The sequence below is a fragment of the Durio zibethinus genome, chromosome 8 (genome assembly GCF_047325235.1).
Source record: "Durio zibethinus cultivar Kanyao isolate XHJ-2024 chromosome 8, ASM4732523v1, whole genome shotgun sequence".
NCBI lineage: Eukaryota > Viridiplantae > Streptophyta > Magnoliopsida > Malvales > Malvaceae > Durio > Durio zibethinus.
In genome coordinates, this window is record NC_143169.1 from 1,875,348 (window position 1) to 1,899,165 (window position 23,818).

The 23,818-nt window shown below is 30.2% G+C and overlaps 1 protein-coding gene and 1 pseudogene across 2 annotated transcripts; both read left to right on the forward strand.

The window, feature by feature from the left end:
- Window positions 1–839: 839 nt before the first annotated feature.
- On the forward strand, window positions 840–4,114 carry LOC111278678 (uncharacterized; annotated as a pseudogene). The gene is made up of 6 exons (XR_016344252.1): window positions 840–1,038; window positions 1,869–2,063; window positions 2,330–2,478; window positions 2,580–2,660; window positions 2,742–2,796; window positions 3,172–4,114. The product of XR_016344252.1 is annotated as an uncharacterized LOC111278678 (transcript).
- Window positions 4,115–7,944: 3,830 nt separating this feature from the next.
- LOC111278761 (RNA-binding protein involved in heterochromatin assembly dri1-like) lies at window positions 7,945–9,274 on the forward strand. Its single transcript, XM_022865384.2, has 4 exons — window positions 7,945–8,088; window positions 8,181–8,540; window positions 8,752–8,863; window positions 8,961–9,274. The coding sequence occupies exons 2-3, from the start codon at window positions 8,194–8,196 to the stop codon at window positions 8,834–8,836; spliced, it is 432 nt and encodes a 143-aa protein (XP_022721119.1). The 5' UTR covers window positions 7,945–8,088; window positions 8,181–8,193; the 3' UTR covers window positions 8,837–8,863; window positions 8,961–9,274.
- Window positions 9,275–23,818: the final 14,544 nt, after the last annotated feature.

Consider the following 23,818-nt stretch of genomic DNA (forward strand, 5'->3'; position numbering starts at 1 on the left):
CATTTGTTGAGGATCACCACAGCTCTGATACCATTTGTTGGGCTAAAAGCCTCCAATCCAATCACACCAGCGGAAGCGAAATCAAACAATAAATCAAACATACAAGAGACAATAATTTAACGTGGTTCGGTCTAACTGACCTACATCCATGGATGAGAAACAAGATCCACTAGTTGTAAAGAATTACAAACATATATCATATCATCAACTCCACTCAACAATCAATACTCATAAGACACTCTCAATCTCCTCTAGTCCTATGAAGTATTCTCTACCCAAACAAACACAAACCCAAACCCTTGTGCACTCTTTCAACATAACCAAACACATACCCATATGTTCCCATACATCATACCTATGTGAACCTTTTCAATCTCCTCTAGTCCACTCACAAACAAATATACACACCCATAAGACGTAGAGCCCCAATACTCTTATGGGGTGTCTATCCCACAAAACCCTACAACTCTCTTACATCTTTTTCTCATACCTAACCCTGTAGAGACTTCACCTATTTATAACCATACAAACTTGCTCATTAAGAATCCCTCTCCTCTTAGAATTCTTCTCCTGTAAGTCAAACTTGCCTATTAAGAATCACTTTCCTTTTAGAATTCTTCTCTTGCAAGTCAAACTTACCTATTAAGAATCTTTTTTCTCTTGGAATTCTTCTTTTGCAAGTCTTCTTGTCCATCAAGCAATATCTGAAAAATCTCAAACAAATCTCTAACAAATCTCAAACAAATCTCTTATGGGATTTGAGTCAATATTCCCAACATGTTAACCCTGGAAAGCTCAAAATTGAATTGTGATAATTTCAGGTGGGATGAATCCAAATAATTGCTTTTCAGTCTTCGGATGGAAAGCAAAGTCATGTCTCTGGACCTGTCTTTATCTCCTGTGTATAGAAGTTCACTTATTGATCTTGAGTCATCATTAAGTTCTTCCGAAAATGCATTGATGACATCTGGATCTGCACAAGTAGATAGTCCCGTGCAAGATACTGGTGATTCCAGATTGATTCAAGGATCTAGTCGGGTACAATTTCTGTTATCAAAGTTAAAAGTTGTCATTGATCTTGTTAATTAGAGGGAAATAAGGAATGTTTTAGGTTGCATTGGATTTTACTTGTGCAAAGGAGGTGATTCTTGTTCAGATTTGTTATTACTTTACTCAATTTGTCTCTAGTATATGATATATCTTTTCCTTTCTTGGTGACTCTCTAAGCTCCTCATTAAGGATTTTTCTACTTGAAAAAATTGAAAAAAGTTTTACTTCTAGACATACCCTTGGCTATTCCTACTGTTGATATCTGCATTGAAAAAAAAAAAAAAACTTACAAAAGAAAACAACAAACTGAGCCTTTTCTTGCTATGTAGATCAACCGTATAGATACTATTGCTCTGTTGTTCTCTATTTAAGATCATATCCTCTATAAGGTCAATAAAAACGAGGTGCTTTTCTATATTCTATATGGGAAAAAGCTTAATACAAGTATATTTATTTGCTTGAAAACTATAAGTGGCGCCTAAGGAATTGAATTGTAATGTCTTATCTGTATGTTTGCAGGGGAATAAAACACTATGAATGCAATGCAATATATGTAGCTTTTAAATTATAATTGAGGTTTTTGCTCCTTTTGGAGCATGTATCCTAGGTAAGATATGATGGTCTTTGTTGTTCATTTGTTACTAATGTGGAGAAAATGGGCTGAGTATCTTAAAAGGTGTGTTTCACATTAGCGATGTTCACTCTTAAGTTTGTTCTTGTACTTATTTGTTTCATGCTTTTATGCCCTACATCATATTTTATGCTTGTTTTTCCTTATGGTTCTCTTTCAAATGTTTGTGTATATGAAATTTGACTAGGGTGGGGGACGATCTGTAGACTTGGGAGGTTTCTTTGCTAATGCTGATGCCAACTATCTAGGGCAAGAGCAAAGTGGAGGAAACCATAATACCAATAATATACAGAGTGCTATTGTTGATATTGACCCCATGGATGTGTCAGAAAGCATCCAAGAAACCATGCACTGCTCAAATTTGGATATGAGGTATACACGAGTATGTGCTTGATCTCTAGATCCCTTTTTTTTTTTTTTTCACTCTCAGCTCTTGGATTTGTACAATGGAGATTATTTGGCTAGCAGATGAATACATGCATGCTGTGTGCTTCAGCATATGCCGACACTTGCATGAGTTTATATCTTTTTGGTGCATTTTCATCTTCTAATCAACCATCTCTTATCCTATTTGGAGTTTGCATGAAGGAACTGTCAACTTGAGTCCTCATATTGTTTATTTTTTTGGTTTTTTGACAGTGGTGCGAGTATGTAAGGAAAGAGATTCCTCTTCATATTTTGCCAACATCATCTCTTCTTAATCTTGATTCACCATTGATGTCATTTACGGATTTGCAACATGTTCTATATGAAGAGAAGCGGTCAGCATATAACCAAGCCATCTTGCAAAATATGAGGTTTTATTTAATATGAATGTGTTTACCATTCATTAGTATTTTCATTTTCCTTCCGTAACTTATCATTTATCACCAATTCTAACTTGCTTCATTTGACTTAGAGATGGGAAAGTGCATCTGCTTTCTCTCATCCATTACACATCTACATATCAAGCTTCCATGTGCAAGTTGATTGAATATCGGTCAGAAACAGATGCAGACCTCTTTCAATTATTAGCGGTTACTTTTATGTTTGCACTCATGTTCTGTCATAACAATTTCAGTTTAATTCCTGCCATCAATGCACTTCATGATCGATTAAAAGAGAATGAAATTCAGGTACAGATTGAAACTCAATTGTTTGATGTAGCAGGTTCTGTTAATTGTAACATAGTTCGGATGAAAGTTACATTTACTTTTAGAGTGGCCTACCTATCACATGACTCACATCTGTGGAAGTTCCCATAGTTGGAGTTGCCAACTTATCAATTTTGTCAAGACTTCTTACTTCTCTAATTTATACTGTGGATAATTGTATTGCTTTCCATTTTTTCCGGATAAGGCTTGCTTGGTGGCATATGATCTTTTCTATTTCATTGATTTTTGGATACAAAATCGATCTATGCTATATTTCTCTTTTCTGGTTTATGATATTGTCAAATTCTTTATGCTCTGCAATCTGTTTATGAGACTTACTAACTTCTGTTAAAACAGTTAGCAATGCTGAAAAATGAAGCTAAGACTTTGGAGACTGAAGCCTTAAAGGGGAGTGGACCAAGTTCTCCTCATCATGCTTCATCTCATGGATTCCGAGGAACTGCTTTGGTTGGCCAGAGAGACTTGCATAATTCAGCTGATCCTATCAGTATGAAGGCATTTTCTGGTCCTGGGAGCCGAAACCGAAAACATTCTTAATAAAATTTGCAGAGCAATCCTCTTCTCCATGCAATTTGTGAGTAATAAATAAGCCTGTTCCATTAATTGCCCCCAGAGTATTTCTTCATTGCTCTTTATATCGCATATATACCAATGCTGTTAAGAGAATGTAAAATGTCAGGCGAGCAATGTTCTTTCTCGGGTGTTGCAGACTTTGTTTCAAGTTGTCTATCACGTTTAGGATTAGAATACTTCTAAAAGTGTTACCCATAATGATAGATTTCTCTTTGGTAAAGCATTTCTCTTATACCATCTATAGATAGATCATAAATTGAGTTGTGTTTCTGAATTCAATATCAATCTCAAAATGTTACATATGTTTTCCCCACCAAATGATCATTGCTTATCATTTGAGCCATTTCCACTAGGTTGAATGTGTTTTTGGGTTTTTCTGGGGAACTTCTGCAACTGGTTGTTGGAGTCCGAGTTCAAGACGGTTCCATAGGCGGCATTGCGAAGAGAGCATCTTACTGATAATAGTTGCCTCTGTGGTATTTCCAGAAGGCGATTCCTGAAGAGAAACTAGAATGAGTTCGATGGACCTTGCAGTACTTTTGTGGAGTTATACGTTGAACTGTGACCGCACTTTTATGCCCATTTTTCGTGTTAAATGGAATTATTATTCATGCAATGAAATGCTGTGCATTATTTATCTATATATATGTATAAACAATTTTTGGATGAAAAACAAATCCTTACTAATTATATTTCCAGATTGCCATTTGAAAGTAACTTTTTATTAGTTATAAGTTTTATTTATAATTATGAATAACAGGATTTATCTTATAGATAGGGAATAGTTCTAATTCTATTGAATTGCTTTTATTAAAGAATGATTGGCTTGTCAACCGTCGTATAATTTGTTATTAAAATGTTGAATTTTTAATTTTAATGATCAAATTCAAAATTTGGTGGATTAAATATCAATAAAGAATAATTGACTTAACAATTAAAAACATTTAAATTTAAATTTGATTTCTAATTAAAAAAATTTAAAAAGCAAAAACCAAGATATTTTTTGCTCAAATATGTATGAATGGATATAACATATTGCATTCGAATCCTTATATAATTGAATAAATAATAAGTGTATATATTTCTTTAAAAGAGATAAATTCAAATCTCTCATTATATTTATTTCTTTAAAAGAGATAAATTCAAATTGTTGGTTTAATTGATTAAAGTTTATTTTTTTTTATAAATAAATTTTGGATTCGAATCTTGTCGGTGATTGTTTTAGATTGTTAGGTATGATGTATCTTGTCCTGATTTAGAAGATTGAAAAACTTATCTATTTTGAATTTTTTTTTCCCAAAATATATGTAACAGTAACATTTTTGTTTTGTTCAAAAAATAAACATAGAAAACAGGTAAAGAAAATCTCATTTTTCCTGATTAAAAGACACGTAAAGGAGAATGTAAAAGATTGGTCGTGGTCATGCATGGCATCGGAAACGATTCCCAACCCACTTGTCTTTGCTATTTTCTTTACAGTTTGCTCTCTTCTTCCTTTACCCTTCTCCAAGAGAATGGAAGCCAGATCTTATTTATTCCCTTCGCAAACAAAGCAGCCGCAGAAAAGAGAAAAGATGGTCAAAATGAAAACCTCGATCGAAGGACTTGTTATTCCATCATCAGCTTCTATCTTTATTGAAACTCACCATTTGCTCTTCCTTTTTCTCTCTCTTTTTGCTTTCCCTTTTCTTTTCTCTCCCTCTAAAAATATGATGCATGATGATTCCATTTATGTGCTTCCTTTTATAATCTTTTTCTCTTACTATATATGACTCACCAATGTTCAAAGGAAAAGGAGATATGGTGAGATGAGTTTCCAAAACCCTTATAATCACAGAACTTCATTTAATTATCTTTACTATATTTAAAAAAGTTTGACTTAAGAGTGATACCAACTTAATTGATATTATAATTAAAATAATATCCAAGTAATTCCTTCCTTAGTTAATAAGATTCATTTATATATAAATAAGATGAAGGAAGTTTTTTTAATAATCAATGTTAAATTCAACTTGTACTCTTTTTTTTTTTTCTGGTTAGGTAGATGATCAAATTCACAATCTTGAACTTTAGCACTTGGCAGCCCATGTTTAAGACCAAAACCCATACGTAAAGGATAAGCATCCTCAGGAAATAAATAAAGCAACACACAGTATTACCCAGCACAACAAAACTTAGCAACTCAAAAGACTAAAGCTATTGGCTTCTTTAACCCCATATAACCAAAACATTGAAACAATGTTAAAAAGGAGCCCCCTTATTTCCAGTCGTAAGAGCAAAAAAGCCAAAAACCCACGTTGGTAGAAAATGACCTTAACCAAACAGCTAAAAGAACTTTTAATTTGCTTATGTTTTCAATTGAATTATATACTGAGGCAAGATAGATTGTGCCAAATTTTAGAATCTAGCATGCAATGCAAGAGAGATTTAGGGTCCATTTGGATAAACAATAAGATTAGTTTTGATAAAATTGAAAATAGCAATGTATTGACAGCAAATTATTGTGTAGGTGATATATATGTATATATATAAGTGCAACATATATTTAGGGTTTAATTTCAAAAGAGTCCTTAAGGAAGATAAAAATGGTCCTACAAAATTAAGTGCACATTAAAAAAAATAACAATTGTTTGGGTTGATGAAAAATTATAGGAGAATTCCTTTACTCCATTGGAGCTTTAAGTAGGAAAAGGAGAATATTCAAATATGTAAAGCAGCAACAATTTTACTCGTATATATTGACTGCCGTTGTTGTTGATTCTCCAAAGTATAATTGAAAGAGACAAGACCAAAATAATTGAGATAAGATATGGCCCTGCCTGCCTAGGTTTTAATGTTGAGAATATGCATTACATGGCAAGAAATGATTGTTAGGGATTCTTGGACTGTCAAAAGAAACGCAGCCACATTGGCTTAGTTTCTTTTTGCCCACATTTTGCTTGAGGTGACTGAGATCGCAATTGCAATGGCCGCACTAGAGGAGGGTCCCAGATGCTAATGGTCAAAGAGTCTTTTTAAGGTTCACGGTTTCACTTGATTGAACAGCATTTTTTTTATTAGATCTGTTGTACGCTTCTAGGGCTAACAGGATCTCCTGTTTGCTTTATTCGGGATCCTCATTTTGTTGGTCTGCTGGCCAGGCATGCATGACTGAATCAATGTGGTCGCTATCAGTCTTGAGTTCGAGTGTTTGACTACGCTATAGGACGTTATGACTCAAAATTCGAGCAAAATGAATTAGAAAAACTAGCAATTTAAAGCTAGCAAAACTAATCCAAATCCAAAGAACTAGTTCGATTTATCCGAAACTGAAATGACTAAACTTATTTTAATAAAAAACTTAACAATATTAATCTATCTAGAACAAATGAGAAATGATTTGTACTTGAAAACAATTTTAATTCAACTTAAATTGATTTGATTTTAAAAGTCTAACTCGAATAACTTAAATTAAAAATTTTCAAATTTAAAAAATTTAAATTTAGAACGGTCCAATTAAACCGAAATGGTTAAATTTTCTTAAATCCAAAGTGAACTAACCCAAATTAGATCCCACTTGCCAATTCCCATTTTAATTGTTATCTCATGTCAATGCTTGTTAAATTTGTAAATTCCACTTGTATGTGTGCTTATGCATAAAATTCCTTATATTTTTAATTAAAAATCAAAATTTCAGCCTGTTCAAAAGGTTGATTTTGAATTATTTTTAACTAACAGAAAGTAACACTTTGACTTGTTTTATATTGGAAACAAGAGTATTATATAGGTAGAAGAGAAACTAATGAATTAGAGTTAGACCTGAACACGAGTTTTGGAGTCTGAATTTGGTCCGATTCGCTCAAAATTTTGTTTTATTAATAAAACTTATATATATTATTTTATTTCTAATATATAGTTAAAAAATTAAAATTTTAATTTTTTTTAAAGAAATTTGGATCTCTAAGCATGATGGGCTGAGACTTGAGCAAACCTTTTGAAAGATCCACCAAATTTGATCTAACCCGATCCCTGGAAGGGTTTAGTTAGCGTCATAAATATTTGGTATTTAAAACCCTAAACATATTGCTTTAACCGTTTGGAGAGTTGTGGCTGATAATAATTGAAAAGTTACCATATTATCTCATGCCATAGGCACTTTGGTTTGGTTTTAGCAGCCTGTAGGCTGTGAGTATTGATGCATTACTTATGAAAAAAAAAACAATGATCTTTTCTGTTAAAAATAAATATTCTAACTACACTTCAATTGGAAACAGTGATTCTTAAACCACGTAATTTCATAGGGATATTAAGTGAAAAATTTTTTACTCCCTCACTTTAATTTTACAAGAAATTTTCCGTTGAGTTTATATCCAGATTTATCTAAGAAAATATGCATTTTATCATATCAAAGAAAAACATTTATTCAGAATTTCAAAATTTCTCGTCTTTGGAATCATAGCTGGAATTTTCCTTTATCTCTTTTCTTCCTTTAGTGTTTTTTTTTAAAATTATTTCAATTATCAAGGCTAAATGTGAAGAATACGAAAAAGCTCAAACACAGCCCTCCATTTATTGCTTTTTCAGTGGTCTAAATATTGTATATAAAGAGCCCTTTCTTGAGTCATTCCTTCAAGGATTCCTTCGACTTCACCCACTTCATTGTACAATTGAAGTCATCATCTTTCTATTATTCTAACTAAGGTTTTTTTTTTTCAAATCTTTTTTTTTTTTGAGACATTGTACTTTTATTAGTTGCTGTTTATCACCTGTTGAATTTGTAAATGTTTTTTCAGTGTAGAAGAAAACATGAGCAGGCCAGGAGATTGGAACTGCAGATCATGCCAACATCTCAACTTCCAAAGGAGGGACTCCTGCCAACGTTGCGGGGAATCTCGGTCTGGTGACTTTGGTAGCTACGGTGGGAGGGGTGGCTCCTCATTTGGGTTCACCACCGGCTCTGATGTTCGACCTGGTGACTGGTACTGCACTGCTGGAAACTGTGGCACACACAATTTCGCCAGCCGTTCGAGCTGCTTCACATGTGGTGCATTCAAGGATGACTCTGCTGGAGGCTTTGACTGTGACATTCCACGTTCGAGAGGATTTGGGGGTAATCGATCAAGTTGGAAATCTGGCGACTGGATATGTACCAGGTGAATTCTTGTTACACCTTTCTTTTCAATATCTGTCTACTGCACTTCTACAGATTTGAACTCGAAAACCTCCAAAATATCAACTTTTTTCATCATATAAGCGTTCCAAGTTTTTTAGTAGAAAAGAAAAGAAAAAGACCGTGTCTCTACTAATTATTCTTATGGAAATTTCAGTGCAACTTAAACTATATTTGATGGATGAATGCTGCAGGTCAGGTTGCAACGAGCACAATTTTGCTAGCCGGATGGAATGTTTCAGATGCAGCGCCCCAAGGGATTTTAACAATAGAACTTGATACTAAAAACATGCTATCCATTTTTGGGTACAATTTTTTCACCTTATTCTTCAAGAATTCTTTCTTCTTCTTCTTCTTTTCTTTGAAGTTTTAATTTCTCATTCATTTTGCTTGACTTTTGTAGGTGTTGCAACCAACTACTAAATGAGATCAATATTACTGCTTTTTCTTGATTATATATTCCTTTGGGGTGTGCTTGAATTCCTAAGGGTGAAGAAACATGGTGTTAAAAGCCCTTTGCTGATCACCACACAAGCAATTAGTCCCTTATCATTTTGTCATGTTTTTTCGATAAGAATTATAGCAATGTAGCACTTTGGTGATGATGATGCTTTCATCCTATCGTTTACTGTCTTCTTTTTTTGCTTTTTAGAGAATTTAATTATATTGTAATGGTGCTTGGCTTTCTTAAAAGAAGATGATTCGCTTCTCTTTTCCCATTATGATTTGCATGAACTTCAGGGAGAAAATAAAATGCTCTCTCTCTCTTTCCCCAATCTCTCTCCTTTGTATGACAACTGAAATAGCTGATGGGAAGAGTAATCTCTAAAGTCTGGTACAAAAAATTGGTTTGAAAACTGCTTTAGCCTGACATTTACTATGATAAGGAACAACAGTTTAATAATATGAAGATCAATGAAATTTGTAACTTCACCATATATCTACGGGACCACGTTGGGTCAAAATTCAAGGAATATGTATAAGCAAATTTCGCTTTTGAAAAGCGAGAGGGACAATATATAGTGAGTCCACTATAATAATGTTTTAAAAGAGGAGCTAATTATGAGTATAAATAGAGATTGTATAGCTTTAAAAGTACATTGTTGATTGTACAAATTCTTTCTTTTTATATATTTATTCATTTTAATTACTCCTTTTTTGGGAAGGATTTGAATATATGGAATAGTATCCAATTCCTATATGAATGTAACTTCTATGCAAATTATAAGAACCCCCAATATATATATATATATATATATATTCCCACACACATACACGATATGCCGGAAAACCTGTTGGACATTTTTAACTTTTTTGAAAGCAAAACCTATTGGACTTAATTGAAAAGGTAAATTAATCCAATATAAGTTCAGTACTAAAAATTAGGATTTGAACTTTAAAATATTATCATTAATAAGCAAAAAAGAATTGATAAATAACATACTGAAAGGTAGTCCAATATAAAAGTACTCTACCGCTTGAGGGTATGTTTCATATCAAAGGGGAAAAACAAATTTAGGCTTTGCTTGGGAGAAAGGATGAAAATGGGTGAGAATAAAAGATTTGTTAATCTAATGATTAAAATTTATAATTATTTTCTTATTCTATAGTTTAACCATTAAATTAAAATATTTTTCATCTTCATCTATTTTCATTCTTTTTACCAAGCAAATCTCAAGGAAAAAGTATTATAACTTCTAATCTTAAGCCTTGTGTTGCTTTTATGGTACCATAGCCTTTTCATTTGATGCTTTATATAATCAATAGAGTTATTTAGTTAAGTATTTTGTCATAGTGCTTGGTATGTGGAAGATTATTTACTTGGTTGTAATTTGCAATGCAATTGATATCTTTATAGGGATATGGGTATTGACACTTGACAATTAAAATTTGGATTTTCAACTTAAAATTACGCTTTAGATTTCTAATTTGAAGAGAAAGTAGGGTTTATATATATATATATATATATATATATATACACTATCTTATATAAAAATGATCCTTGAGGATTTTGATGATGACATGTGTATTTTTTCTAAATGTTTTGCTTTGTATGTTCACATGTGCTTTTATTTTATTTTGTGCTTTGAAAGTTCATAGGTGGCTTCTATTTTCTTTTGCATTTGCCAAGTGTATTACACATTCGTTTGAAAAAGACAAATGCTAACGCGAAACACATTGATTGATATGTGTTTTGTTTATTGTCTTTTGTTTTAGGTTTTCTTTTTTTTTTTTATGCATTTTTGGGTTGTTTTTATTCTTTAATTGGATGTGAGTTTTGTTTTTTTGTTTTTTTTTTTTTTGAGGATTTTAGTCTTATAGATTTCAATTTCGTTTGATAGTGATAAATTGTTGAATGGGGTTGGGTTTTTCTAATTTTTTATTTTAGGTTTTTTTTGTTATTGAACAAAAATTTTTCAACGTAATGTTTTTTTTTAATGGATTTCATTCAGACGTTAACAAAGCTTAAAAGATAATTCGAAAATAGAAAACAAACTATTTTGAGATTTGCATGTTGGTGTTATTTGTATTTAGGGGTTATCTGAATTTAGGGTTTTCATATGTACTATGTTGTGAGGTTTGTATGTTGGTTTTTTTTTTTCTTAAATATTTGTCTAAAATATTTGTTGCATATTGTATGGATAATATCTATTTGGTTTTTTTGTAGATTGGTTTGTGTTTTTTGTTTAATTACTATTTTTTTGTATAGGTATTGTTGAATATTATTCTGGATTTAGTTAAAAGTTAGTGGATAGTGTAAATATGTGGTCTTTTGATATAAATTTCGATTATTTTAGTTATTTCTTAAATTTTGTACGGTAAAACAAATTTGGATTTTCAATATAATATCATAAAATTGGTAGGATTTGTGTGGTTTTTGATTTGTTTTGATCTGTTTGTAATTTTTTTATATGGTTTATTTCAAATTCAATGTCTTTTTTTATATGATTTATTTCAGATTGAATGGCTATGGTTGTACTCTGAGGTTCTATTGTGTGAAGAACATTAATTGTCACAGTATATTGCATATATTCAATAGAAGCAAGTAGTATATTATTGTGAGGTTCTTGCTTTGAATCACAAACTACATATTTGAGATGTTATTTTTAATAGAAATAAGTGGTATATGGATATTGCATATCTAAGATTGCTTTGGATTAGTAATTAGAGATTATAGCATATTAGTGATACCCAATCTCAAAAAATAAGTCCCATGTTTGTATATAAAAGGTTTATTTGCATAAGTCCCTTAATTGCAGTGGGATTGACAAGAAGGTATGGATTGGTATAGTCCATCCATCCATCCATAAGTGTGCAAACAGATCTAAAACCATTTTATTTGATAGCAAGAGTAGATTATACCATAGATGGCTTTTTTTTCTCTAATGAAATTCAGGCATCTTCATCTAAGAAATTAAATTTACATTACATTTATGGTTCTATTTGCAATTGGTTTAGAAATAGCTGGCTCCATTACTTACTCTGTTGCTCAGTGTGGTATGAAAGCATTGCGGCCAACTTTTGGCATAGTTGGCCAAACTAGCGTAATGAGCATATAAGAAATCTTCGCAATATCCAACCGCCACTTTTTGCTCTAGGGGTAACATTTTGATAAGTTTTTTATGCTTTCTTTTTAACAAGATAAGCTTGGTCCGTTTTGTAGAAATGCTAAGGATTGTGCCGTCGTTCTGGATTCAATCAGGGAAAGCTTCAGATGATTATTCATCAAGAGAAATTTTCTTTGATGACCCATTCTCAATTGACATCACAAAGCTTATAGTTGGTTCTCTTGAAGATGTTGATAAGGAGGTGTTATTTCACGAACTTGTGACTAAATCTATAATTACATAAGTTATGATTACTTGAATTCATCATTTTTTTAATTGATTGAATTGCAGTATTATATTTTTGCTTTGGCAGAACCTTAATATAATGTAAATCTTAAGGTTTGAATATTCTAAAACCAAGTTGTTCATGTCCTTAAATCAAAAGGTGTTAAGGTGAGTCCTTTCAAAGTAAATTCATTGTGGACTCTGTTTAAGGTATCCTAAATTTCACCATGGATGTTGACATGTTAGCTCATTTTGATGAATGGCAACATTAAGATGATGATTATGAAGCTCAAGATCAATGGCCTCTTGAGTTATGTTGTGCATGTGTAGTTTCGACTATAGACTATATTGAAGGCTTATTGAATACCTTTCACAGGCTTATTGAAAGCGTTTTTAGTCAAAAATGGCTTCAATAAATATCATATCAAAATTTTAGGATCATATGATTGTTAACCATAAGGTGGTAAATTCGATCATTTCTTTTAGCCTTTTTTGGGTTTGTGCAAAAATTATTTATAATTGATTATTTTAGGCATTTTCTTGACAAAAATGCATTCACCAATTGCTTTAAAAAATTTTGGAGAGAATATTGAAAGCCTTTTTTTTATAGAGAGACACCTTTAATAATCCATAGAAAAAATATGGAATCGATTTTTGAAAGCATTTTTGGCCGAAGTCTCTTTCTATAATCAAATAAATAAATTTTTAGTTAGGATTATTGAAAACAGTTTTTGTCAAAAATGCCTTTATAAACCATAGACAAAAGTTGAAACAGATTCTTGAAGGTGTTTTTGGCTCAAAACGCCTTTAATATATTCAAATGATAAATTTGAATGGTCAGATTATTGAAGGCGATTTTTTCCAAAAACGCATTCAATAACATTTTGTTAGGGATATTCAAGGCATTCTTGGTAGGAAAATGTCTTTAATAATCATTTCAATTAATTTTTAGTTGGTATTATTGAAGGCGATTTTTTTTAAAATGCCTTCAATAATCCATACAAAAAAGTTAGAACGGATGCTTAAAGGTATTTTTTGTCCAAAACGCCTTTAATATTCTACACAATAAAATTTTTTGTGGGATTATTGAAGGCGATTTTGGTAAAAAATGCCTTCAATAACATTTTGGTAGAGATGATTCAAGGTGTTTTCTTGCTAAAAATACCTTTATTAATCCCATCAAAAAGACATATTTGATATTATATATGTTAAGTCAGTTGTACGTTTATGCCCAGAAATCGTTTGAAGTCAGTTGTATATTTATGCCCAGAAAACATTTGGTTTATATATGTGATACTACGAATTACATTTTGGAATTTACATAATGAACATTGTTATATTCCAATAAATTGACCACACATCCGAAATTAAAACTGATAACGTTACCATATTAATATATTTTTTTGAAATAATCGTACTCAATAATATATTAAGTACACATAGTGTATTCATATTAAATATATGAATAATATTAAACTAATACCTCAATGTATAAACTTAAAGTTTCCATTCAACATGGCATGTTAAAAACATTATAACAATTTGTTCTTCATATATTTACATTCAACCAACAATGTCTAACCTTAATGTTTATCAACATTGATAAATGATAATACATACGCACACCATTCTTTATGGACTTCATCCAGTTCTTCTTCCGTGAAGCTTTCTTTACTCTCCTACTAAAAAAAAAATCAAAAGTAAATGTTAATAAATGAGAACATAATGTACCTTTTTATTTTTTTGAAGATATAACAAGTATATGAAATTTATACTAACCTTGAATGGTGTGGTCATAAAATCATCTAACACTATCTCCCGCATAAAACGAAGGACATAATATCCACATTCAGTATTACCGGGTTGATGAGGTACCTGAAAATTAAATTGAGTGGGTTTAAGAAACATTTATCTACACAAACTCAGCATAAAAAAATAATTTTACATTTACAGGTAATGACACCCATTTCAATTTCTTTGTCGTCTTATCGAATGCAAATATTATCCTAAATTGAAAAGAAAAAAATTACTTAATACATAAATAAAATTACTTATGAAGAAACAGAAGATATAAAATATAATAAAGTGTAATATCTCTTTATAAAAGTTTGAATATCGGGGTTAGGCATCACCGTTGGTTTAACTGAATTAAGTAAGTATGGTGTTAAAGATTTGGTGTCAATCACAATAAGCATCCAATGACGACTGCAAAATAACAATAATGATATACTTAAATTACGCATTAGATCAGATTTGAGTAAGATTGAAATAATTAAGGTTAGAATATAACTTACTGTATATTATACGGGAGCAAATAGTAATCAATCGATTTTTTTATGCATTGGATCACATGATTAGCACGATAAGCGATTGTGTCACTCTACTCACTAATGAAGTTAGGGTCAATGAAATCTAAATCTGTTGGTCAATTATCCCCCATTGAGCTTTCTATATAGGAAGTTGCACCATAATAATCAACACTGCTAGTTAGTATTATACCCTAATATAGATTACTACATATTGAATGTTTATATTTGTATTTACAAGCTAACTTCATATAAGCAACAATATCAACAGCTAATAATTCATCCAGTTCATAAAATTCTTTAACCTCCTCCACACCAATGAAAGAAAATGATTGTTTATCAAATAACCCTTCCTCAGACTCAATGGTTATAAAATTTCCTTCGGATAAATGCTCGACGAATATTTGGATAACTCATCATGGTAGCCTGAGCAAGGGTCATACTATGAGTTCGAACTTTCTACTACAATATTTAATGAAATATAAGTATTAAAATCAAATCAATAAATATAATAAACAAATTAATATTAAAATTATAAACAAAATCATACTTTTTGGGTGGTAGCGGAGGATAGGTTCACTTCCTTACTTGCAACGAAAACTTTTTCAACGTGAATGATGCTATAAGATCGGCCTACTGGCATGTTATGCTGCATTACTACCAACATAATCTCCAAAGCAGTAAGTCTTTGATATTGCTTATTGAGGCGTTGCTCCTGATCATCAATTCGTTGCTATTATTGCTCAATGATTGCTTCATATTGTGCATTTCTCTTTTGTGAGGTTTTGTGTTGATTATCAAAAAACTTTGATTGCAAGATAAATTTACTAACCCCACGAACCTGACTAGGCTTTTCTTTAGCGCCTAATGCTAAAGACAAAGAATCTTCACCATACTGGGTTGCCAGTTCATCATATTTGACTTTGGTAGCATAATCATCCTGAAAGACATTAATAAGATGGGCTGTAACAACAAATCTATACAAGCTAGTATACAGTCATGCATATAACCACAATGTCAATCATACATTATATTAAAAAAGTAGTTATGCATACAATATTTTTTGCCATTTTTTCGATTACTTCATCTGTAAAGGATCCATCCTTCCGTAGATTTTTATTTTTAGATGTTTCATTTGGAAACTTCGGTGCCAGAGCTCGCTGATTCTTATTAAATTATCGTAATAAAAAAATCAGTATGTATGAAATGAATGTTCATAAATATTCATTAATGAGTATAGCAATTAATCATTTTATAATCAGTTAAGGAATTTTTATGTGTGTTTGTATGCTTTAGTCATGGATAACTTACTCTTATTTCAGGTAGCTTACGAGTTCCCAATATTAAAATTCCAGAGTTGAGTTTTGGAAAAGCAAGAGTTGATGATTTAAAACTTAATTACGTAAGAATATGGACAAGGTAAAGACCACATCAATATACTGCCCTAGTTAAATGCTCAGAGAAGGCTTTCAGAATAAGTTGTGGTCAAACTTGGCAACCCAGGGTAAGTAATTCTTGGTTATATAACTCTCTTAATTTTTTTTTATTTGTTCCCAGAAAACTATCGTTCCCAAGCTCATTTATTATTTATTACATATTTATGTCAAGGTATAGATGCAATGGTATCTGCTTGATCTACTTTATGCATTCTGCAGCAAAGTATGGCAATATAGAGAGTTTAGATAATGAAATATTGTGCTCTCAATAATAGTTCTTTTGATTCTTGAAGAATTACATTTCATATTGTACAGTCTCATGAAGATATACATATATTCTATGTTCTTCTGCTTGTTTCAGATTTAATAGAATTTTACCCCTTGTATTGCTTTACAGACTAATCTGTCTTTAAAGTTTTTTGTATTTTTTTGGTACATAACTCATATATACATCTATTTATGCACAGTAGTGTGTGCATGTGCATAACAAATGAAATATGCATGCAGCAAATAGACATACATAGTGTAGTACTTCTTATAAATAAAAAAAGAGTTTTTAGCTTATTTACTTTGGAGATGAATAATCCGATCGAATCATATTGTCTATGATGCAAGTTGATAATATTCAATTCATCTCTATTTTTGATTCTATTGTCCACTCAAATTTGTTGAAATAGGCATAGTCTATAGTGTCCCTATAATTTGAAGTCATTCACTTCATTATAGAGATTAGAGGTTATAAATCTTTCATCTGTCAATATGTTGCAAGGTTTTGTGAGGGAAAAAAAGAGCAGGACAAGGAATACAGGGTGGGGTAAGGAGGGAAAGAAAAGAAGTGCTGTAAATATTGAATCTTCTTTGGATTTGCAATAATATGTAATGGTGCATGCAATCTATTTGTCTTACAACTGCTATATTCAAACTCATATTTACACTCGATTTGGTAAGAAGGAAGGAAATGGTAAAGGAAGAAAAAAATTTTAATCTAACGGTTGAGTTAAAAAACAACACATATTTTAACCTCAACTGTTAAATTAAAAAATTTTCCATCCTTAGCCCTTCCACCCTTCCTATCAAACATACAACTACTCCCAGACCTTTTATTAAGTTTGATTAAAAAAAAATGAAAATGATACAATAAAAGAAACTTCTGAGTTGTTTCTTTACCCAATCAGACATCAACAAGATTTCATGTAGTTTCTATCTTATTTGCTACGAACTTTTGTAGCCAAAGATGCAAAACAATTGTAATACCCATAAAAAAAGGCATATTTTAAGTGTTTTATAATTGAAGAAAGTTTTTAATAAAAGTTAAAAAGCTAAAAGACTTATCAGTAAATAACTCAATTTTTAATAGGATCAATTCATACTACTATTTTTGGTCAACAACTAATGGAAAAAAAATAAAGGCTTATTTCTCTCTCTTTTTTTTTTTTTATACAAAATAGATCAGTTAGGGGATTTCAAGTGAAGAGTAAGAACAAAATCTATAAGTAGAGTTGTCTTTCAGAAGTAAGTAAATTTTTTCCTTCAATTTTGGAGAAATAATATTGATTGTTAAGTTTCGATGTTTAACTTGTAATGGAGAAACCCTAAAATTTTAAAAAATCAATTATTGGTTTAGGCAAATCATTTAGACTTTAATCAGGGTCTAGTAAAGTGTTAAGAAAGTTTAGCAATGTGATTTTATTACTGTAAAAATAGGAAATAGAAATTTGATGGGATTAGAAAAAAAATTTATGTTTTGTATGAACTTTGGCGTTTGCAGTAGTGAATTAAGATAATATTCTATATTAAAAGATAAAATACTACTATTATTATTACATATCATTAGAAAGCGTATTAAATTTATTTTTCAATAAAACAAATGAGAGTCAATTATGAGTTTTTTTATGAATAGTATTTTAATTTTTACTTAAGGATGTGCTGGTTGCCTAGTAACAATAGCAGGGAGAAATATCAAAATTCCTCTTAATTTTTATACAAGAAATTATGTATTGAGCCATACATATTTGAAAAGGTCATTAAGTCTAATTTCCAACAAAATTAGCGGAACTAAATTTCGATCTCCTATGAATAAATATGTAATTTTTATTAGAAGTTACACATGTTGATTGGCAATAGCATATGATGTGGATTGAAAATTTTATCACAGTTTATCTACAACGAATTAAGAAATGGGGCATATATGGATGGAAAGCTTATTGAGTCTAGTTTTTAACGTACTAAAAAGATCTTAATTTTGAATTGTCTATCTTGAGATGTGGTTAATTTAGAAAAAGAAGCGCATGCTGCAAGAATTAGTTGAGTTAATTCTTCAATAACTTAGTTGTTTTTACTATAAATGTCTCAAAAATTATTGATTAATTTTTATTATGTTGAAATTATCTTGAATAGGCTATTAATTATTTTGGGGGAAAAAACTAAGTAGTGAAATTGCAAGGACATAAGTAGAATCTCATATATTTTACTTGTTTGCCAACTTATGTGTATATGTATGTTTTTAAATGAGTAAATATTTTATTTTATTATTTTTGATATACGAAAATAGGACCAAGCATTTGATTATTTTGTAGTTTTGCTATGTAAATGATGAATCATACTTATGAATGAAATGAGAAAATAATTAATGTTTAAGGAATGATTTTAGATAGCTACGTTTTTGTGATACCCTTGTTCAAATAATAATTGGGCTAGACTAATACCAAAGCCCATTAATTTATTAAGAGACTAATTAGTAAAAGAAAAAGGGCTGAGATATTAAATGAAAGAAAACCTAACATCAAGAAACAGAAAGGAAATAAAAGTTCTTCTTTCTCATCTTCCTTAAAGTTAGAGAGCAAGAAAAATCAAGTAGAAGATTCAGAATCAGAGGCTACAATCAAATTAATCTCCTAAAGGAGAGTATATGATCTTTTTTTGTTTAAGAAGAAATATCAAGTTGATTGCTATTATTTGGAGTTGAAGTTTTGAGAGCAAAACCAAGAAAAATTATGAAATCTTTCATTAATCTTCACGATCTATTTTGGTAAATTATTGGGCTTTGTTTATTTTATGTTTTTAAGATTTATTGATGATTATTGAATGGAGTTTAAAGGCTTAAAGTAGGGATTTGAGTTTTATTTAAAGATTGAAGGAAAAATTCTGTTTTTAAATGAGATGTTATGATCTACAATAATGAATTAAAATAGAATTTTGTATTAATGGATAGATTATTGCTGTGATTATTATATATCGTTGAAAAGCACATTGAATTTACTTTCTAATGAAATAAACAGAAGTCGAATCCAAGTTTTCTATGAAAAGTTACCTAATTTTTACTTAAGAATATGTAGGCTATAAGGCAGTAGCATCAGGGTTGAATTACGAAAATTATCTTAATTTTCATACAAAGAATTACAGATTAAGCCATATATGTTTGGAAAGCATATTGACTACTTTCTAACAGAATAAGCGAAATTGAATTTGGAGTTTCTTATGAATAAATATGTAATTTTTATTAGAACGTATATAGGTTGTCTGGCAGCAGCATATGATTTGGATTGCAAAAATGGTTATAATTAATCCACAAGGAATCACAAGGTGCCCATATATGGTTAGAAAGCTTATCAAGTCTACTTTCTAACGCATTAAAAAGATCCTAATTCTAAGTTGGATATCTTGAGATATGGTTGTTTTAGTGAAAGGAGCTCATGCTGCCAGTATTAATTAGTTGAGTTAACCCTTGTGTAACTTAGTTGATTTTTGTATAAATGGTCTCACAAAGGGTTAATTAAATTCTGATGTGTTGAAATGATCTTGAATAGGCTATTAATTATTTTGGGGGAAAAACTAAATGGTGGAATCGAAATGAGGTAAGTAGAATCTCACACACTTTGCTTGTTTTCAAATCTATGTATATATGTATGTTTCTAAATGAATGAATATTTTATTTCATTATTTTCGATGTATGAAAATAGGAACAAGCATATGATTATTTTGCATTTCTCTATAGAAATGATGGATCATGCTTATGAATGAAATGAGAAAATGATTTATGTTTAAAGAATGATTTTATGATAGCTACATTTTTACATCCCTAAGAAGTAGGATCATCGACACCAGAACTAGTTCTACAATCCTGGCTAACAGGTAAAAGTAGTTAGCAAAGACATGATCATACGACCCTGGCTAATGTGTAATAGTAGTTAGTATAAGGCCTTGGCTAACGGGTTATAACGTTAGCAATGATTATGAGGATGAAATTATTGATATGGCCAATGTCACAGGTTATAGCAGTGACCGTAATTAATGATAAACTAATGATAATGATGATTTATGATGATTTTAAAGATTGATCCATGATTTGTATATAAAGATGATTATGATAATTTTTAATGATTGATCCATGATTTGGTTTGGTTACGATATTTAAATGATAGCATATTTTGCAATGATTTATGAATTCACATGTTTTTATATTGATTTATGAATTTACGAAATGTTTGATAGAAAGATGATTTTTGAAATGTTTTGATATTATAATTTAACGAATATTTTGAATGATCTATATGATATGTATAAAAAAGATGCTTGATCCGGTAAGGTGTGTAAGCTTATACTTGCTCAGCTGTGGTTTGCTCATTTTTCTTTTACTTTTTCTTTACAGATGAGTTATTTGATAAGTTTGTTAAGTTTTGTGAAAAGCTAGAAGATCAATTGAGAAAGATTACTTAGTCATCGGAGATAATATTGGCCAATGAGATATGATGAAACAGTTTTGTATTTTTATATGGTTTGTATTTAGATATATAGAGATGTATCATTAGTTAGATTAAATATATGAATTTTATTTAACAGACTATATTAGTTTATTGAAGAATTTTAGAATGATTAAGAAAGAAGGTTTCGTATTACTTTAGGGTTTACTTCAAGGTAATATGACTGTGTTGCATCTTGGTTTCTGGGTGTGACATTTTATATCCCTGGAAAGTGAGATAAGTGACACTAGAACTAGTTTTACGGTCCTGACTAATGGGTTATAATAGTTAGCATAGCTATGATCATATGGCCCTACTAACGGGTTAGAGTAGTTAGCGTTAGGCCTTGACTAGCATGTTATAATAATTAGCAATGATAATTATAATGAAATTGTTAATATGGCTAATGTTACGGATTATAACAATGACCATAGCTAATGATGAACTAACAATTTATGATGATTTATTGTGATTCCTAAAGATTAATCGATGATTTGATTAATGATTTGGTTTGATTATGATATTTGTATGATAGTATATTTTGAAATGATTAAGAATTAATATGTTTGATATTAATTTATGATCTACGAAATGTTTGATAGAATGATGATCTTTGAAATGTTTTGATATTATGATTTTGATGAACATTTTGAATGGTCTATATGATATGTATGAAAATGATGCTTGATCTGGTAAACTGCATGAGCTTATACTTACTGAGTTGTGGTTTACTCATTTTTCTTTTGCTTTTTTCTTTTTTTTTACAGATGAGTAAGTGATAAGTTTGCTTAGTTATACGAGAAGCTAGAAAATCATATTGAAAAGATTATTCGGATATTGAAGACATTATTGGTTGGTGAGATCTTATGAAACAGTTTAGTATTTTTATTAGTTTGCAATTGGAGATATGGAAATTTATTATTAATTGGATTAAACTTATGAATTTTCTTGAACATATTATTTTATTAAAGAATTTTAGAGTCATTAAGAAAAAAAAAAAACTTCGTATTACTTTTGAAGTTTTATTTGAAAGTAATATAACCGTATTATGTCTAGATTTTGAAACGTGACAACAATCCTCTCCAATGACTTCATTAGGAAAATTTTCAAGTCATTGCATTTCCTATTTGCATCCAAAGGTTGGGTTCAAAAGTCAATATTACTCTGTTCAAGTTGTTTAAAAATAAATATCCATGCTACCAATGGAAATTGAAATGAACTGATCAATCAAACAAGAATATACATGACATCTATCGCTCTGCAAATTTGTATTATTATTGTTATTTGTAATAATTTAAGTTATCGACATGACAATAAATTAACAAATATGCCTTTTTTTTCCGCCTATACTGACAACAAACAAAAAGTTTTAGCTACAACTAGGATTGAAAGCTTAACTCAATCATCAAAATTTTAAAGATTGATTACTTCATTTTCTTGCCAATTTAAGGCTTAAGGAGTTATTTCATCGAATATATGATCCCTAGACATCTTATTCTTTTGCTTCATTTTCATTGATAATTATAAAAGGATCCTTGTTCTTTCTCCCTTTCATCAGTCACTCCATTTGAATTTTCTTGTTTTTGTGTTCAATAAGTCTAACAAAGTGTTAATAGTGGCAAGAAACAAACTTCAGTGATTAAATATAATGCTGTAATGTGTTTTTTTTTCCCTGATTGGTACAGTAATGATTAATTATCTCTTAACTCGGTCAACAAAGAAAGAAAATTTAGTTGAGTAATCAAATGGATTTGAAAATTGCAGATACTATTCCCTTTGCAACTACTCCCACCCTTGATTCTGTTAGAATTAGCGAACAAAAGAAACCTCTCAGGAGTTTTTCTCCGCCTTCATTATCTGCAATGTTTTTAACTGTAAAAATGATGTTATTTCATATTTATTAAATCTTGAATTTTGTATAATTTTATCTGTAAATTGAACCTTTTCATTTATTATTAATTAATTTTAAATTTTTAAATTGCATGTTTAACACAAATCACAGTTCAATGAAATGCTGAAAATTAAAGGAGGCTGTTGAGGCTTTAACCCCTTGTATCACAGTCCATTGTAACAACTAAAAATTAAAATTTCTTACCAGCTCGCTGGATATCATCTGTAATAACTAATACTTTGTTACTTCTCAAATACTCAAAAGTGTAGAAAGTATATGTATCAATAGTTCATCAAATATAAATTTTTATTTTTTATATTATCTTTTAAAAATAATATTCTAAATCTCATTCTACCATATATGAATAACTAAAACTCATAATGTCTTTTAAATTGGTTAAATTTCATTAAACAAGTATTATGTTAGAGTTAATGAATAACTAAATTTCATACTACCATATGCGTTGGTAACTTTGATTCTAATATCATTCAAATTTCAAAATGTTTGACAAGTAAGAATTATCTTTTTAATCATTTGATTCTCCTTTTGAACTCCCTCTTCAAAACCAAAACCATCTATGGGTAACATCTTTTCAACCACACCTTCATGTATTGTATGATCAATGAAACTAATTGTTTGATATAAACAAGGAAACTAGTTCAATAGAGAATTACAAATTGCAATTATAAAATGATGAAAAATATTAAAAGCAACTTCTGAGTCGTTTCTCTACCAACTTCTGAATCTTTGCAATTCCTACATGCAACCAAAGATTGGAGTCAATAGTCAATATTACTCCATTTTAAAAATTAATACCCTACCAACGGAAATTGAAATGAACTGATCAATCAGGAAAGAACACCCATCACATCTATCACTTTGGAAATTTGTATTATTGTTGTTACTTATAATAATTTATCGACATGACATTAAATTAATAACTATGCTTTTTTTTTTCACGTATAATGACAAGAAACAAAAAGTTTTAGTTACAACCAGGATGAAAGCTCAACTCAATCATCAATTTTCAAAGATTGATTACTTCATTTTCTTGCC

What these genes read in the sequence shown, in the direction of transcription:
- LOC111278761 (XM_022865384.2), top strand. Translation starts at nt 8,194, where the DNA reads ATGAGCAGGCCAGGAGATTGGAACTGCAGATCATGCCAACATCTCAAC. An exon ending in GGCGACTGGATATGTACCAG is followed by an intron (nt 8,541 to 8,751) that starts GTGAATTCTTGT and finishes TGAATGCTGCAG; the next exon opens with GTCAGGTTGCAACGAGCACA.